At 41.5% G+C, this 19,250-nt stretch overlaps 2 protein-coding genes across 4 annotated transcripts in view; one reads left to right on the top strand and one right to left on the bottom strand.

Moving 5' to 3' along the window:
- LOC100398516 (two pore channel protein 2) overlaps window positions 1–9,503 on the top strand; it is a 44,019-nt gene extending 34,516 nt beyond the window's left edge. Inside the window, exons 16-18 of one of the 2 annotated variants that reach the window (XR_013526056.1) lie at window positions 1,929–2,042; window positions 2,291–2,415; window positions 4,388–9,503. Coding sequence is in view for 1 of the 2 variants with exons in the window: in XM_035271902.3 (XP_035127793.1) it covers window positions 1,929–2,042; window positions 2,291–2,415; window positions 4,388–4,533 (385 nt within the window). In the remaining variant the exon portion in view is untranslated. The remainder of the gene's footprint in view (window positions 1–1,928; window positions 2,043–2,290; window positions 2,416–4,387) is intronic. The other variant, XM_035271902.3, reaches the window with a different exon arrangement.
- The window catches only part of BUB1 (BUB1 mitotic checkpoint serine/threonine kinase), a 41,766-nt gene continuing 31,940 nt past the window's right edge, over window positions 9,425–19,250 (bottom strand). For both annotated transcript variants that reach the window (XM_008980263.5, XM_008980264.5), the window contains exons 20-25: window positions 13,657–13,772; window positions 13,187–13,348; window positions 12,850–13,007; window positions 12,577–12,748; window positions 11,305–11,411; window positions 9,425–9,752 (exon numbers count right to left, since the gene is read on the bottom strand). In XM_008980263.5, the coding sequence (XP_008978511.1) occupies window positions 9,557–9,752; window positions 11,305–11,411; window positions 12,577–12,748; window positions 12,850–13,007; window positions 13,187–13,348; window positions 13,657–13,772 (911 nt within the window). In that variant the 3' untranslated portion in view covers window positions 9,425–9,556. The remainder of the gene's footprint in view (window positions 9,753–11,304; window positions 11,412–12,576; window positions 12,749–12,849; window positions 13,008–13,186; window positions 13,349–13,656; window positions 13,773–19,250) is intronic.

The following is a 19,250-nucleotide window of genomic DNA, read 5'->3' as shown; positions in this document are numbered from 1 at the left end:
CTGGGACTCTCGGAGAGCCAAAGGAGTCAGTTCCTTTGTCATCCTGCTCTGATACTTAGCACACCCACAGGTAGAGGGAAAATGCGCCCCCAGTGAGTTCCAGTAGAAGGGACCCCAGGTGAGTTTTAGTGGAAGGGAAATATATCCCCAGGTGAATTCTAGAGGAAGGGATATTTGCCCCCTGGTAAATTCTAGAAGGGAAATGTGTCTCCTGCTGAATTCTAGTAGAAGGGATCCCTGGTTAATTCTAGTGGAAGGGAATGTGTCCCCTGGTGAATTCTTGTTGTTGTTTTGTTTTTTTGAGATAGCGTCTCACTCTGTTGCCCAAGCTGGAGTGCATTGGCATGTTCTCTGCTCACTGCAACCTCCCCCACCTTGGTTCAAGCAATTCTCCTGTCTCAGCCTCCCAAGTAGCTGGGATTACAGGTGCTCATCACCACTCCTGGCTAATTTTTGTATTTTTAGTAGAAACTGGCTGGTCCGGTACTCCTGACCTCAGGTGATCTGCCCGCCTCAGCCTCCCAAAGTGCTGGGATTACAGGCATGAGCCACCACTCTTGGCCTCCCCTGGTGAATTCTAGTGGAAAGGAAATGTGCCCCCTGGTGGGTTCTAGTGGAAGGGAAATGTGCCCCCAGGTAGATTTTTCTCATTGGTCCCAGTTCTGTCCTTACCTGTTTTCCATGGGAAACTCGGTAAGCATTTGAAAGCTGCTATGACATGTTCCCTTTCAAAAGGGCTCTCCTTTCTGTTATAATCTGTGACTCCAGAGGTCTGCATTTGAGTACCTGTGATCATTGTGATTCTTTTGCATGGGTGTTTTCTGGTCATCAGGATCCCCTCAAAGCTGGAGCTGGAGCTCTTAAAAAGGCTGTGAGGAATTTTTCTTTTCTTTTTAAATTTGTTTTTATAGAGATGAGGTGTCACTATGTTGCCCAGGCTAGTCTCAAACTCCTGGGCTTAAGCAAGCATCCCCCCTCAGCCTCCCAAAGTGCTGGAATTACAGGTGTGAGCCATTGCGCCTGGCCAGATATTTTTGACTGCCCTCCAAAAAGCCTGTGAGTGCTGTGACAGCCCTGGGATATGTCATCATTACTGTCAAGTTAGGAACGTGAAGCTCTGAGATTTACTGGCAAGCCAACAGGTTCATTTGCCATGCACATACTAAGAGAAAACACCAGATCTTGGGTCAGAGACAAAGCTGCTCTGTTATTCATGGCAGGAGGAGCAGCCCAGGCAGCACTGTCTATCAGTTTCCTGGACCCTAATTCCACAGGCCAGTGCAGTGAGGACCAGATGGAGTGGCTGGGGTGCAGCAGGGGACTCCAGACTTAGGAAACTGATCTCATATAGGGCTGCTGGTGATCTGCCCATCCTCCTTGCTGAGGCGAGAGAAAGAGGAGAAGAAGGAGCAAGAGAGAGAAAAACTGACTTTATCTTTACTTCTCCTGGGAGAGAAAGTACGATCTTTATCTTTGCTGCCTTGGACTGTCCATGAGGAGGGTGCCCTCTCTCTGCATCACTCTCCTGAAACATCTCTATATGGACACATTTCTAAACTGGCTCTAGAAGTCTTTGGGCAGAGGATCCAGTCTCCACAGACACCTGAGACATTCATGGAGAATTGTCTCCCAACAATTATTTGGCCTAATATTCCCTTCAAATAAAATGTATTTTCCTCCTGATATTTATTGTTTAAATAGGATGTAAAGGAAGAATGAGCCTCTGGATGAACGGGAGTTGTGTCTAGTCCTTGGGAGATGCTTTGTTGCTTGTCATTTCTCCCTCCTGCCATGCATTTTATCTGCAGCAGTAGGCTGCCCTTGTACATGGGCTCAAGTGCTCTTTGGAGCCAGGATTCCTTGTCACCTAGACCATGGCTGTTCAACCTAACCCCCTCTTACCTCTTCCTCTTCCTCCTCCTCCTCAGTATTTTCATAGCATTTGCCTTGGAGGCATTCTTTGTGGCATATTCATTAGAAAAAAGTGAAGTGGAAACTGCTATTGAGAAGAAGATTCAAGAGCTCGGAGTGGGAATCCAAGAGTAAGTAGTGCGTCTCCCTGGGTGGCCCTCAGACTTAGAGGTGGGCTGCACTCAAAGACCTTGCCGTGTTTAACCTGCCAGTGCCTAATGGCACCCAGCCTGGCCCCGTGTGCCTGTTGTCGAGGGCCTCTCTAGATGAGTGCTCTGGGTGTACCTGGACACAGACCACCAGGCCATGCCTGGGAGACCACATGAGGAACTTGGCTGAGGGACCTGACCACATTTCTGTTGCCTCTTCCTCCTTGAAGGGAAGAACTTCAAGATGGGAAGCTCACTGATCACGTGGACACCAAGGACCATGGCCTTCATGGGGATGATGGAGACAACAAAAGGAAAGCTTTGAAAGGACTGTACTGCAGAATTGCATCAAAAAGTAAGTTTCAATCTGATGCAAAAATACAATTGATCTTCCCCCAATCTGTCCTCACAGCAGCCAGTGTGGTGTTTCTACAATGCAGATCTGACCCTCAGTGGCTTCCTAATCTTCAAGGATAAAGATGAGGCCCCTCACCATGGCCCTGGTCATCACTGCACCTGGCTTCTCTCAGCATCCTAGCCCCTCTCCCTTCCCACCAGCCCACCACACATGCTGCTCCTCAGCCCTGCAGGCCTTTCAGCCCCTCAGCTCCCCTGCTCCATCCTACCCCCAGGGCCTCTGCAGCTGCCACTTTCTCCTTGAGTTCACTCTTACTTCACTTTGAGGAGTTGAGATCCCTCATCCTTCAGGCCTCTGCTCAGGCAGCCCTTCCTCAAGGAAGCCCCCGGGTGTTTCTGAGAAAGTCAAGTGCTCTGTGGTTCCCAACTCTTCTTCCCTCCTCTCTGCACATGCCAGCAGGACACACATTGCTGAGTGACTGTTTTGATCACCATCTGTCTTCCTTGCAGATTCCACATGGGTAGAAAGCCCCACGTGGGTGGGGTCATGTCTTTTGATTCTTCATGTCCTTAACCATGGCCCTGGGACAGAGAAGCCTTTAACAACCATTCCATTTACTTGCTTCATTAATTCTCAATGAATAAAATTGGCTGAGTAAACCAAAGCCAGTCTGCATCTCAGTTTGGGTCTAGAAGGCAAATGTACCCCCTGATGGGTTCCAGTGGGAGGGAAATGTACCCCGTGATGGGTTCTGGCAGGAGGGAAATGCCCTCCCTGGTGGGTTCCTGTGGGAGGGAAATGTGCCCCCAGGTAAATTTTACTCATTGGTCCCAGTTCTATCCTGACCTTTTTTTCATGAGAGAACTCAGTAAGCATTTGAAAGTTGCTATGAAGTCTTACCTCTCAAAATGGGTCTCCTTCCAGTAGAATATGTGACTTCAGCACCCTGGCTCCTCACGTGGCTTGCATTTGAGTATCTGTGATCATTGTGATTCTCTTGCATGGATGTTTTCTGGTTATCAGGACTCCTCTGAGAGCTGGGGCTGGGGTTCTTAAAAAGGCTGTCTGGAGTTTTTCTTTTCTTTTTAAGATTTTTTTGTAGAGGCTGGTCCGAGTGCAGTGGTATTTACAACTAATTGATCACAACCAGTTACAGATTTCTTTGTTCCTTCTCCACTCCCACTGCTTCACTTGACTAGCCTTTAAAAAATAAAAATAAAAAATAAAAAGATTTTTTGTAGAGATGAGCTCTCGTTATGTTGCCCAGGCTAGTCTCAAACTTCCTGGGCTAAAGTGATCCTCCCATCTCTCCCTCCCAAACTGCTGGAAGGAATTCCAGGTGTGAGCCGAGGCACCCTACGATAAGCCCAGCCTGAAGATGACAGCCCAGACTGCAGGAGTGGTGTTAGCATGCAGCCCCTAAGGGTGGCTGTTCTCCCCCAGCCTCCTAGAAGCACGTTCTCCTTTGTGTTCAGCACCTTCAGTGGTGGGGGAGCTCTGTGGGGGTCAGCACCGGGATGGATGGGTGATTTTTTGCTTTCAAGAAGTATTTGGTTACTGTGTGCAGAGCCTTGTCTTTGACTCGGGGCCATCCTTCAGAAAAGCCTTGACTTGCAAGGCTTGGTGCTCCCCAGGACCCCAGCACATCTGGATTCCATGTGCCTTTTTTTGGTGACAGTTTCGCTCTTGTTGTCCAGGCTGGAGGCATGATCTCAGCTCACTGCAACCTCCACCTTCTGGGTCAAGCAATTCTCCTGTGTCAGCATCCCAAGTAGCTGGGATTACAGGCACCCACCACCATGCTCAGCTAACTTTTGTGTTTTTAGTAGAGATGGGTTTCATCATGTTGGCCAGGCTGGTCTGGAACTCCTGACATCACGTGATCCACCCGCTCAGCCTCCCAAAATGCTGGGATTACAGATGTGAGCCACCGCACCCTGCCCATATGCTTCTTTCTCCTTCCTCCTAGAATACAGGACTGTGGATACCTTGCTGCAGCAGATGTTCGAGTCTGAAATTGCTCCTGAGGATGAAGGCCCTTCCTTGGATGAGATTCTGAACTTCTCACCCAGTGACATATGTCCCAAGAATCCCAATTTTGAAAACAGTGCATGATCTTGGTCTTGGAAGGGTCCACAACTAGAAACCGAGATAAGCTGTCACCTCTTTGCATGTGCTATCTGGAGGTGATGTTTCTGGCCTAGGCTCCCTTCTGTGTTCTGATGAGCTTGTGAATAGGCCTCGCCTGGCCTGCCCTGAGTGGTCAGCTGAATGGTGTGGAAAGGCTGCACAGGTGGACCCCCCACTGAGGATTGTTCTTATGTTTGCTTATGGCCATAAGGCAAGAAAAATTGTTGAAGAGATTGTAAAGAGCACTTGTACACATATATGTACACATGTAGTCTTTTCAGTGAGTCTATAAAAGCTTTTCATTTATTTTTATATGGTATTTTGCTATGCTATTAATCTAATCCTGTGCTACATTATTACATAAATGAATATGAATATTTAAATATGATAAAGGAATATGTTATAGTACAGTAGCTTTTAAAGACAGTGCTTATTCAAAATGAAGAAAAATATGAATGTGGAAATATAATTGTCACAACTGCTTCTCTATTTTGGGAACAGGGGTGTGCTCTCAAAGCTTCTTTAACAGAATTACAATGATGACAAGATTTTGAAACACTTGCTTTTTTTTTTTTAGATACTGAAATATCATTGTTAATTTTCTGCCTCAATGATGTGTCCGATACTGTCAGTGGAGTATTGAAGTTTTCCACTATTATTGTATGGAAGTCTAAGTCTCTTTGCTTTATGAATCAGTGCTCCTATGTTGGGTGTATATATATTTATGATAGTTAAGTCTTTTGTTGAATTGAACCTTTACGTTTATGTAATGACCTTTTTTGTCTTTTTTTTTTTTTTTGATGGTTTAAAGTCTGTTTTGCCTGAAGTTAGGATTACAACCCTTGCTTTTTCTCATGCATATTCCATTTGCTTGGTATATTTTCCTCCATTGCTTCATTTTAAAGCCTATGGGTGTCACTGTATGTGAGATGAGTCTCTTGAAGACTATATTATTTGGGTCTTGCTTTATTATCCAGCTGGCCATTTTATGCCTTTTAAAAGGGGCATTTAGTTCATTTAAGTCAAGGTTAGTATTATATGTGCAAATTTGATCCTGCCATTTGTGTTGTTAGCTGGTTGTTGTGCCAGCTTGTTTACATGGTAGCATTATAGTGTCACTGTTCTGTGTCTGTGTGTGTGTGTGTGTGTGTGTTTTTTTTAAAGAAGAAAAGAAAGAGAAAAAAAGGAGTGAAGGAGAAGAAGAAAGAGGAAGAAAAAGAGGGAGAGAAAACAGGAATATTGCTTTATTCTAAAAAAATGGATATTCTTTAATAATAGCTGATCAATATTTTGTGTATTTAAAGTGAAGAACGTATATTTTGTGTATTTAAAATGCAAATGCATCTTCTGGGAACTTAAAAGGGATTTATTTTATTTTTACAACTTTTCATTAAGGTTAAGTAAACACAGTGTAACCCTTCCCATCTTAAGCATGTCTAAGTGCTAAGTACACTCACATTGTTGTACAGCCACCATCCATCTCAGGACTCTTCATCTTGCAAAACTGAAACCTTATCCCCATGAAACAACTCCCATCTTCCCTTCCCCAAAGCTCCTGGCACCCATCTTTCTATTTTCCATCTCTAAGGGTTTGGCTATACCAGGTCGCCATGGCATCTTGAGCACACAGGATTCTCTGCAGAGTTGGCAATGTGCCCCTCATTCTCCTGTGCCTTGTCATGGGCCACCACATCAGGCAGGGGCATCAGTGGGAGTGTGTTCCCATGAACTGAGGTTTCAATGCAGTGAGACCTGAGATGTGTGGCATTGGCAACTGAAGCTAGTGTGGGAGGGACATTTTTTTCTTTGATTCTGAGAGTGGCCTCTAGGCTGTCCTGCAGGAGCAAAGCCAAGGACTTTGGGGCATGGATTCTGCGGCCAGACTCTCATTTCACACCTGGCTCTCCATCAGCCATACCTCTCTGTGGCCCTTTTACTCATCTGCAAATGCCAAATAGTACCTCCTCCCAGGACTGCGGGAGTCGGTGGCGGGGCCTGGAGCAAGAGGGCAGGGCTGATGCTGACTCAGTGCTGGCTTCCGTCAGCACTGTGGCAGAGTGTACTCTGACAAGTTTGTTTTCCTGCCTTAAAACCACGCCTGGCATTTGCAGTGTTGCTCTAGACTCCCACTGCCACCAGGATTTGGGAGCTGGGGTCTCGCTGACCCAGCCCACGTTAAGCATGTCTAAGTGCTAAGTACACTCACATCGTTGTACAACCACCATCCATCTCAGGACTCTTCATCTTGCAAAACTGAAATGCTATCCCCATGAAACAAAGCTTCCCTTCCCCAAAGCTCCTGGCACCCATCTTTCTATTTTCCATTTCTAAGAGTTTGGCTATACATGGTCGCCATGTGGAGTCCTGGCACCCTTGTGACTGTTCTTTTATTTCTTTGTGTATATATATCTATTACTATGTAAAGTATTATACTAAATGTATTGAGTTACAATGTAATCCTTTTGAATGTTAGATATGGCTGGCATTTCTGTTTTAATTAGCCAATAATGCATAGACATTTAAAGAATTCAATTCGGAACCTGAGTAAGAAGCTGAAAGTTGCTCCTTATTACTCCCCCTCACACGCCCCCTACTCAGTCGCACACACCTTTTCCAGGGGTGCCTGCTGAGTGTGCTGTTTATCCTTCTGGAATGGAATCTGACCACAGTCATGCGTATTAGATATATTAATATATAATTGCATTTCTAAATCCTAAGTAGGATATCATGACGTATTTCTTATGTTTCGTTCCACGACCTGCTGTTTCCGTCATCACTTTGTTTCATGTAGGTTCATACACACGCACACCGTGCTGAGTATTCCGTCCTATCAACGTCTCAGATTTCTTCAAGAATTCACCCATTCGTGGACCTACACGCTGTTCCCTGTGTTTACCATTAAAGAGCAAGGGAGTAAACTTTGCTACATAAACGCTCTTGCTGCCTTAGCCCTTCGGGGAGAGCCAGGAGTTGGCCTTGCTGGAACTTTTTCTCTAGAAACCTGTTCTCCTGGTGTCATCCCGACGACAGGAAGGGCAGGAGGGAAACGCAGAGAAGTGGTGGCGGGGCTTGCCGCCTCTCCAGAATTTTCTGATGCCCTTCCATTTTGGCACACGGACTCCCAGCCGTGCCCTCCGTTTGGTAGGGGCCAGGGACAATTAAGGTTGTGTTTGCACCGTGGGCTATGAGCAAGTCTTGCCCTTAGAACAGTCCCCACTGCCTTCCACTCCTCCCCGCCTGGAAACAGCAACGAGGAAAAAGCAGTACCTCGTAGAAGACTCCTGTGAGGACCGCGGATTGGTGCGAATAGGGGATCGCCCAGCCCGACTGCCTTGGGAGAAAAGTCACTGCTGCCTTCTCCCAGCCCCGTGCCGGCGCGCGGTTGTCACAGCAGCTTAGGCTGAGATAGCCTAACCAATCCTGAAGTGGGTTTTTCTGAAACATCCGGAATGGAACCAACGAGACACATGGCTGGACTTGTATGAGGGAAAGGAAATCCAAGGACCCCGTAGCTCCTAGGATCAGTGGCAGAGAAAGATGTGGAGCGACAGCTTTTCAGGTGTACCAAACACCCAGCTGCCTAAGAGCTCTGATTTCAATTGGGAATGGCAATTTAAAACACAAAAAGCCAAAAGCCATTTAAAACTAGAAATCAGAGCACAAAGCAAAATTTAAAAAACTTCACAGCAACAGAAATCTTACTAGTGAAAAGATAGATGACAAATTGGGACAAATACTTTTGCCTCATATACAAAGGATTCCTACAAATTAACAAGAAAAAGAACTATCTAAATGAAAAATGGGCAAAGGATGAGGTTCACAGGAAAAGAAAACACATACAGCTTTTACAAAGTATATTTGGCCTAAATTCGTAAGAGAAATGCAAATTAAGACTGTAAAGAGATACTATTTTCTCATCAATCAGATTGGCAAAAGTCAAAGAGCCTGATCTGTCCTGATGAGAGTGTGAGCAACAAAGACACTTACAGATATCTGACACAACTCCCATGGGAGGCTATTTGCAGATATTAATACAAAAGTTTGAATGCACTCACCTTTGACCTAGTAATTTCACTTCTAGGCATTTATATGACAGATATTCCAAATAACCAACTAATACGTGACTGTTAAAAAGTATGAGGTCATTCCATATGTAGTTATATTGTTGCCACACATTAAGTGAAAAAAATAAGCAGAATTATGCCAGTTGCTTCAAAAATACAGTATATAAAAATATTCATTGCATCATTTCTGGATTCACAAAAAATGGGGTGTGATTGCCTCTGGAATGGGGAACCTGATAGCTGATAAGGGTAGGAGGAAGCAGTTCACTCTGTCCTCCTGAATTGTGCATAACCTGAGATTTTTTATTGTAATGCTAAGGGAACAAGGGAGAGGGATGGAGGCCCTTGCAGCTCTGAAAGTCAATAAATGCCAAGTTGTCTTCTATAATTCTAGAGATGATTAATTAATGATCTATACAGCTTATAAGAGAGACTTTTTATGACCTGAGATTTTCCTTTGGTACTTTTAAAAAATAGGCTTAGGATTTGTATTTCATAGAGAACAATGAAGAACAGGTATAATAAAGGACAGGCACTTTATTCAGAAAAACTTGAAGTCCCTTGGAAATAGTAGGGATATGTGTGTATGTGTGTGTGTGTGTCTTACACAGACATAAAATTTCAAATTTGAAAAATAGCTGTCTTGGCCCTTTTGTGGCTTAAACAGGTCAGTGTTTAAAAAGTAATTTCTAGAGAATGTTCACATCTGAATTATTCTCACAAATGCTTGCATCCCAGAAGTAGCCAAATCAGCCTGCTACACAGGGCCTTGTGGGGTTGTGTATTTTGCTGAAATATTTATAACAACTAAGTCACATGCACATATTCTATGGGATTTATTTTTAACAAACATGTACATAAACAATAAATGGAAAAAATCAAGGTTCAAAATGAGCAGATTTATATTTACAGTGTGTTTTTTAAGGATTGTCTATATCCAATTTTTATTTCCGTGAACGCATACATTCTAAGAGCAGTCCAATTAGCCTATTACGTAGAGCCCTAATCTTGTTAGTATAGTGTTGCTGAAATATTTTCTTCAGCTTTTGCCTTAACAAATCCAAAGATGGAAGATGATGACAATCCGGAATATTCAACATGATGTGAAAAAATTCATTCCACATATCCAAATGAGGAAGCCTGAAAGAGACAAAGCATAAATAATGGATAAAATGTAGCCTTCAACATGAGGGATAACCCCACCCCGGCATCTGACTTCCAGAGGCTTAATATAACAACTCTCCCCTAAATGGAACGCAATGCAGCAAAAATGGAAACATTGAATCTATTACATACAAGAGAGATTAAAGACTCAATTAAATGTCTTATAAATCTTATTCCAAAAAATAATTAAGATACGTAATCTTATAGTAATACTGCAAGTCAAAAAATGTTCTTGATCTCTATTAGAAAAAAAAGCCAAACTAATTCTGGCTAGCTGTACATACCATGCTGCCAGAATTGGATAATCTGGCCAAATGCTTCTGTCAAGGCTAACTGCATATGCACCAGGACCAAGTAGACTGGCTGGGCTGCCCAGGAAATAGCTTAGAGTTAAGAGTTCCAACTACTATTAAGTGTTTAAGTTAACTAAAAACTTCAGAACATGGAGGTAAGAGGTGGGAGAGAAAGAATGAAATGGAATTGTGCTCCAGACAGAAAATGCCATCAGGCCTGCTGAGGGTTAACTTCCGGCTCTTCTTCACACTGATAGTCAGAGATGAAACTATCTGATTCTTTAATTTTGAGCCAAAGATGGAATAAAGTATTTGCTAAACATGAGGGCTCATTATCCAAAATAAAGAATAGTTGTTATAAGCTTTCCTCTAGGGCCTGAACCTAACTTTATTTATATACAGAATATGACATTTCATAAAATTATTGCTAACTACTTTTCTTTTTTTGAGGGGGCTGGGGGAGATGAGGTTTACAGGAACCCCATCTTACATTTTCTCAAGAAGGTATAAACATATGTAGAAGTCCATTAGGCTGAAAACTTAAGATGAGTGTACTTTTCCCCATGTTTTTATGCCTCAAAAAAGAAAGTACAAGTGATATAATGAATATTCAGGCACCAAATACCCAGCTTAAACAAAACAGCTTATTCCAACAGTTTGTTCACACATTGTGTTAGGAGGGCCATCCAGGTTGACAGGAAGAGCTCTTGACTAATCATGAATTTTCACTGTGATATACAGACAAAAAAAACAATATTTGAGAAACTCAAGTCACACAGAGCTGGGACCTAAAACCCTGTCCTGTGAATGAGATCTACCCATCATATTACTTTATAATTTATGAAGCACTTCCACATACACTATTTCCTTTGCTTCTTACAAATATCTGAGAAAAGTAGGATCGGTATTTCCGAAGACCAAAAAAAAGTGAAAACCTGAGGGCTGGTAATATTAGGTGATTCCTCTATAAGGAGTAGAAACTTTGCATTTGTACAGGATGTCAACCATTTGGCCAGGAGCTTTCAGTGAGGGCATCAGCTGCCCCAATGGGGAGACAGAGCGGTAAAGCTATGCAACTTGCTCCCTGTGCCCAGTGCCCAGGACTGCCCTGACAGCATACTACCTAAGGCACAGGATTTCCATGCAGTAGCAGAGATCCTTTTTTTTTCCAAATGGAACCCAACATTCTATTATAGTTATTATCTTTTCACTATAGCACCAATGTTAATACTCACCTTCTAAAAAGACCTTCAGGCTTCCACACTCCTCCTTCATTTTTCACTTTCATGTAAGTGCCGAAGAGCATGCAATATACTGTTGCAGCAACCCCAAAGTAATCGCTCTATAAAGAAGATAGAGGTACATATGACTTAAATAGTAATTTACACATGAACTATATTAAGATGTCTAACTTAAGAAGCAAGTTAAATATTCACAGGATTTTACTTTTAAAACATTTTGGAAGCCATTTGTTCAACCACTCTACTAACATGTCCTACTAAACATCTAGGCTTTGCTGGAGGCTTCCACAGACAGCAGACTACCTTCTACCTCCCGAGGTTTTGGAAAACTGCCCTCCTGAGCTACCATTTCCTTCTCAAGTCCTTCATTCTGTCACACAGGGGGCAAATACAACACTCTAAGCCCTCTTCCCCATGGACAGCCTAGAAGTCCTCCCAGCTCACTCCCCTGGGACTCTGGTTGTAGTTCTCTGACTCGCCCCCATGCCCTCCTGCTGTGTGGTATGTTCATAACTGAAAAGAACACTCCAGCCCCACCCACAGCCACAGGACAGAAGAAATGAGATCCCCCCCCCCCAACCAACACCAATCTTGGCCCCCTTTACCATGGGTTCCTGAAAAGACACAGTTCTCACCAGAGAACTTGGCGGTTGGTTTTGTTAACCGAGGTTCAAAACTTTTTATTTATCCCAAGTAGCATTCCCCTTCCTGGTCATCTAATATTCTATCTAGTTGGTTGAAAATTCTGCAATTTTCCTTTAGAATAATAATGATTCATTTCTGGATCTGGCTAGTTGGAAATCTGGCTGTACCATCTATTACAGTCAAACCCACCATCCTGCCTGAGAGCATCCCAGGTGTATCCAACACGTGCTCAACTCTGCCTGAAGTGGGCATGCTGGGTCTCCCTGTTATCCCTGATTTAGGAAACCAACCTGGTCTGATTTGATCTCAAAAAACCAAGCTGTCTCTTTGCTGCATGACTTCCTTTCTGAAGGGTTCACAAATCATTAAATGCTCTTCCCTATGATCAAACTCACAGAATACATCGGTTTCCCTTTCCTGATAACAGGATCTATAATGGACTAATAAGAAAGTATTCTTTGGGAATAGAATTCTATCCTGCCACCTTTGTCTTAGCCTCATCTCTCCTTCAACTGATCCTCAAAAGACCACCTCAAACTATCTAGATCCCCATTTCATTTTGAAAATCTGATAAGCACAACACAGAAAAATATTTCCAAATCCCTCACTTGAGTTCTATACCTGGTAGTTCCATGGTTTGTTACTGAGCATCTCAACACACTGAAAACCAGATGTGTTACATTTTGCTGTGAATGCAGTTCCTTTTGGAAAAAGTTTCATATCTATACTCTGACCCAGGTCAATCAGTGCCAAGCCAGCAGATAAATCATCTTCATCATCCTGTTCCAAAAATCTACATTAAACACAAACAAAGCCAGGCTGCATGAGCACATATGATGAAAGGCTGCTATGGAAATAGGAAGAGAAGAATCCTGTTAAAAGCGTAACACTTGCCTGTTTCCAAGTATGAAATTGTCTGGCTTAATGTCTCCATGAATGATTTCACAGTCATGCACTTGCTCAATCATGTAAAGCATTCTCATAGCAAAAGAGATAACGAGACCTTGAGGCATCACTTTTTCAGGGGTATTTTTATAGAGGTTAATGGCATTCTAGGAATAATGGAAAGTGGAATCCCGAGTTAGCTGTACAGGATTAATAAAATTTCAAGTTGAGAGCTTTGCCCCCCCGCCACCACTTCACAAAAGCCGCAACCACAAAAGTACGTGCAAGGTACAAGCCAAACAATGCATTTCAAATTTATGTGCTCATCATGAAAATGAATACCTACTAATAATGTTCCATAGCTGTAGAGCTCTCCTACTAATATACTGCCATTCTGGAATAAGTGAGCAGAATAGAACTTGATAACCATGTGATGCATAGTTGGCTTTAGTCTCTCCATCAGCTGAGTTCCAATGTAGAATTCCCAGGGGTTAGCAGGCTTCTGGACCTGCAAATCAGGTATGTGAAATTCATATCCATTCTCACATTCTGAAAAGTGATAGCAATAAAACAACCTCTATCCCAATAAAGATGTGGTGTTCACAGTGATGACAAGCTATGAACTGTTGCTGCAATGTGGGCTTGCTGCAAGGCAATTTTAGAGGGAAAAAAATTCTGAATCTTTTGTAGTTTTTGTCTTTTAATTGCCAACTACAGACATAAATGAAACTGCTATCTTAAAGGAAAAAAAAAGATGGGCAAACTCAAGTTCCAAAATTCATTTCTATACCACAAAAGACAACTTAGGTCATTTACCTTTAAAACAAATTTCTGTTTATTTTTAGCATCATTCACCTCTCCCTGGGTAGCTTCATACACCTGAGCAAAGGCTCCTTCTCCAAGAAGGTGATGGACATAGATCAGCTCAGAACCTTAGAAGATAAATGAAAATTTTCATGTATGTAAGCCTTTTAAATAGTTTTCAATTTACAGAGAAGTTACAGAAATAGAGTTTTCTGTATATTTTGCATCCACTGCCTGCAATTGTAAACACTTACATAACCATGGTATATTTGCCACAAACAAAAAACTGATCAACCAAAGTATTATGCTCCTATTAACTAAACTCTACATTTTACCCACATTTCACTAGTTTTTGCCTATGTTCTAGGATACGTCATGTTTAGTCATCATGTCCACAGCCTCTCTGGGCTGTGACAGTTTCTCAGATAATCCTTGTTTTTGATGACCCTGACAGTTCCAAAAAGTACTGGTCAAGTTTGTTGTAGAACGGCCCTCAAATCGGGTTTGTTTGATATTTTTCTTGTGGTTACCTTGGAGTTATTGGGTTTTGGGGGAAAGCCCACAGAGGTGAAGTTGTAGTCATTTTTTGTTTGTTCTTTAGAGACAGAGTCTTGCTGTTGCCCAGGCTGGGTTGCAATGTCAGGGTAATAGCTCACCGCAGCTTCGACCTCCTGGCCCAAGTGATCCTCCCACCTCAGGCTCCCAAGAAGCCAGGACCACAGGCAAGCACCACCATGTCCAGCTAATTCTTAAATTTTCTGTAGAGATGAGGTCTTGCCACGTTTCCCAGGCTCATCTAAAACTCCTGGCTTCAAGTGATCCGCCTGCCTTGTCCTCGCAAAGTGTTGGGATAACAGGAGTGAGCCAATACACCTGGACTGCAGTAGTAGATTTTTAAATTAAATTTTAAAAAAGAATTAACATATTCAAAATCAGATGTAAAGAAGTAGATTTCTGGTTCCTGGCCCAGCGTATAAGGAGCTGGAGTCATCACTCCATCCTCATAGTAAGCCGAATGACTAAAAATCAACAACACTTCCGAGATTCATTAGAGAACTGAGGTGAAAGGACAATCTGCTTCCCCCAAAATTGGGGAGGGAGACAGGTAGAGACAGAGAATCACAGCTTGCCAAAGTAGAAGCCCAGGAACAGAAACCACTGCTGGAGCCAGTACTGCAGGAGCTAAATGGAAAGAATTGCACATCTCAGACCTTATTTAGTAAGTCCCTAGGGAAACCCAAAGACAACAAGGGAAACAAAAATAAGGACACAAAGGGCAATTTTAGCCTCTGATACAGTAATAGCAAACAGTAAGCATAGCCTAACCTGTAGGCAGATTAAGCAATGAAAGCTCACACTAAAGGTCTACTTAACCTCAGTTCTTTTTAGCTTATACATTAGGTCTGGCTCTTAACAAAAAAATTACAAGGCATAGTAAAAGACAAAACTCACAGCGCGAAGAACCAGAGTAAGCATCAGAAACAGACACACATATGGCAGAAATTTTAGAATTATCAGACTAGAATGTTGTGTTTTTAGAGTCAGGTTCTTACTCTGTCACCAAGGCTAGAGTGTAGTAGCATAATTATAGCTCACTACACCCTTGAACTCCTGGGCTCAAGTGATCTTCCTGCCTCAGCCTCCCAAATAGCTAGGGCTATAGGTGCACACCATTAATTTTTTGCAGACAGAGTTTCGCTATGTTACCCAGGCTAGTCTTAAACTCCTGGCCTCAAGCAATTGTCCTCCCTCAGCATCCCAAAGTGCTGAGATTATAGGAATGAGCTACCATGCCCTGCCCACCCTAGAACTTCTTTTTAAATTCTAATTGGTATGCTAAGGGCTCTAATGAAAAAAGTAGACAGTGTGCAAGAAGAAATGGGTAATGCAGGCAGAGAGATGGAAACTGAGAAACAAGCAAAAGGAAGTGCTAGAAATAAAAATCCACTGCAATAGAAACAAAGGATGCCTTTGATTGACTCACCAATAGACTATACAGGACAGGGAAAAGAATCAGTGAGCTTGAAGATACAACAATAGAAACTTCCAAAACTGAAATGCAAACCAGAAAAAAAAAAAAGAAAGAGAGTATTTATGGAGTGTGGGACAACTACAAAATGTATAACAGATACAGAATGGGAATACCAGAAGTAAGAAGGGAGAAAGAAACAGACAAAAATATTTGAGGCCAGTTGTAGTGGCTCACACCTGTAATCCCAGCACTTTGGGAGGCCGTGGTGGGCGGATTACTTGAGGTCAGGAGTTTGAGACCATCCTGGCCAACATGGTGAAACTCCATCTCTACTAAAAATACAAAAATTAGCCAGGTGTGGTGGCAGGCGCTTGTAATCCCAGCTATTTGGGAGGCTGAGGCAGGAGAATTGCTTGAACCCGGGAGGCAGAGGTAGTGAGCCAAGATCATGTCACTGCACTCCAGCCCGGGCAATAAGAATGGAACTTCATCTCAAAACAAAACAAAACAAAACAAAACAACTGAAGTAATAATAGTTGAGAATTTTCCAGAATTAATGATAGACACCAAACCACATATCCAGGAAGCTCAGAGAACACCAAGTAGAATAAATACTGAAGAATCAACACCTAGGTATGTTACATTGAAACTGCAGAAAAAGACACAGAGAAAATATTGAAAAAAGCAGGATAAATAAAACCATCTTACCTACAGAGGAGCAAAGATAAGAATTACACAGGACTTCTCAGAAACCATGCAAGCAAGAAGAGAGTGGAGTGAAATATCTAAAGTACTTGGATATTTAGAATATACCAATCTAGAATTCTGTATCCAGTAAAATTATCCTTCAAATGTGAAGAATAAAAACTTTCTTACACAAAGAAAAAAGATTAGTTGTGATGTATATTGCAAACACTAGGGTAACCACTTAAGAACATTAAAAAAGAAGTATAATTAATATGCCATGAGAGAAGACAAAATGGAATCATGAAATAACTCGAAATCACAGAAGGCAGAAAGAGAATAGAAGACAAAAAAGAAACAAAGAAACATTAATAAAGGAGTATAAACATTAAAACAAAAAAGAAAATAATTTAAAAAGAAGTATAATTAATATGCTAAGAGAAAAGACAAAATGGAATCATGAAATAACTCAAAATCATAAAAGGCAGAAAAAGAATAGAAGACAAAAAAGAAAGAACAAGGACAAGGAATAGATAACAGTATATAGTGACAATCCAATTATATCCAAAGTCACTTTAAACATCAATGGTCCAAATATACCAATGAAAACAAAGACATACTTTAAATATTAAGAGAGAGAGATTAAAAGTAAAGGGATAAGGTCAGGCGCAGTAGCTCACACCTATAATCCCAGTACTTTGGGAGGCTGAGGCAGGTGGATCACCTGAGATCAGGAGTTTGAGACTGGCCTGACCAATATGGTGAAACCCCGTGTCTACTAAAAATACAAAAATTAGCTAGGCATGGTAGTCGGTTCCTGTAGTCCCAGCTACTCGGGAGGCTGAGACAGGAGAATTGCTTGAATCCAGGAAGCGGAGGTTGCAGTGAGCCAAGATCACGCCACTGCACTCCAGCCTGGGCGATAGAGTGAGACTCCATCTCAGGAAAAAAAAAAAAAAAGTAAAGTGATAGAAAAAGATATACCATGCAAACAATAATAAATGAAAATGTAATAGCTATATTCATTTCTGATAGAGGAGACTTCAGAGCAAAACAATTATCAGCAATAAAAAAGGGCATTACATATATATAGACATATATATCTGTATATTTTTAAGACAAAAGTCTTACTATGTTGCCTGGCTAGTCTGAACTCCTGGGCTCAAGTGATCCTCCAGCCTCAGCCTCAGCCTCTCAAGTAGCTGGGACTATAGACAAGTGCCGCCATGCCTGGTTAATTTTTTTTTTAAATTATTGTAGAGACGAGGCCTCACTGCATTGCCCAGACTTGCCTCAAAACTCCTGGCCTCAGCTGATCCTACTGCCCTGGCCTCCCAAAGTGCTGGATTACAGTTGTGAGTCACTGTGGCTGGCCAGCATTATATAATATTAAAGGAATCAATTCTCCAAGAAGACAAAAACATGTGTAAGTCTAACAAGAAAGTGTCAAAATATGAGTCAAAAGTTACCAAAAACTACCAGAACTGCAAGGAGAAAAAGATGAATTCACTATTATAGTTGGAGACTTACATAAGAAATGGACAGATAAGCGGGATGTGGTGTCTCACACATGTAATCCCAGCACTTTGGGAGGCCAAGACAGAAAGACTGATTGAGGTCAGGAGTTAAATACCTGGGCAACATAGCAAGAACCCCATCTCCAACAAAAAAGAAAAAAAAATTAGCTGCATGTTGTGGTACGTGACTGTAGTCCTAACCACTCAGGAAGCTAGGGCCAGACAACTGCTTGAGTCCAGGAGTTTGAGATTGCAGTGAGCCAGGATTGTGCCACTACACTCGTCTGGATGACAGGGTTGATGCCCTGTTTCAAAAATAAATAAATAAATAAATAAACAAACAAACAAATAAATAGAAAGAAATGGACAGATAAAGCAGGCAGAAAATCATCAGTAAAAACACGGTTGAACTGAATAGTAGCATCAATCAATTAGATCTAATTGACATTTATGGAATACTTGATGTAATAACAGTAGAATACACATTATTCTCAAGCTCACATGGAATATTAACCAAGATAGACAACATTCTGGGCCATAAAACACATTTAACCAAATTTAAAAGAACAGAAATCATATACAGTATGAAAGGTAGTTGTAAAGTCCCCCAAATACTTGGAGATTAAACATACTTCTGAATACCACATTGGTCAAAGAAGTCTCAATAGAAATTTAGAAATATTTTGAACCAAATGAAAATGCAAATATAATTTACCAAAATTTGTGGGATGTAGAAGAAAATTTGTAGCACTAAATACATATATTAGAAAAGAATATCTAAAATCAGTAAGATTCTACCTTAAGAAACTAGAAAAGCAAATTAAATCTAAAGTAAGCAGAATAAAAGAAATTATAAACATTATAGTAGAAATCAACAGTGGAATGCCATATCCACAAATGAGAATTTAGATGAAATGAACAAATTCCTTGAAAGATACAATCTACCAAAGCTCACAAAGGAGAAATAGATAATCTGAATAGTCCTGTATCTGCTAAAGAAATGGAATCAGTAGTTGATAACCTTGCAAAACGGGAAGCACTAGGCTCAGATGGGTTCACTAGCAAATTCTATCAAATATTTAAGGAAGAAAATTATTACCAATTCTCTACAATCTCTTCCAGATGAAAGAAGCAGAGGGAATACTTCTGATCTCTTCTAAGAGGCTAGCATTTCCCTGACACCAAGACAAAGTAAAGATATTACAAGAAAAGAATACGATAGACCAGTATCTCTCATGAACATAGACACAAAGATCTTCAATAAAGTATTAGTAAATCCAATCCAACAATGTATAAAAAGAATTATACACTACAACAACCAAGGGCAGTTTATCCCAGGTATACAAGGCTAGTTCAACATTTGAAAATCAATTAATGCAATCCATCACATCAATGAAGAAGGATCATATGATCAAATCAATAAATGCAGAAAA

Source organism: Callithrix jacchus, chromosome 14 (genome assembly GCF_049354715.1).
Source record: "Callithrix jacchus isolate 240 chromosome 14, calJac240_pri, whole genome shotgun sequence".
Taxonomy (NCBI): Eukaryota; Metazoa; Chordata; class Mammalia; order Primates; family Cebidae; genus Callithrix; species Callithrix jacchus.
Note: the sequence above shows the minus strand (reverse complement) of the source record. Positions and strands in the feature narration are given on the sequence as shown.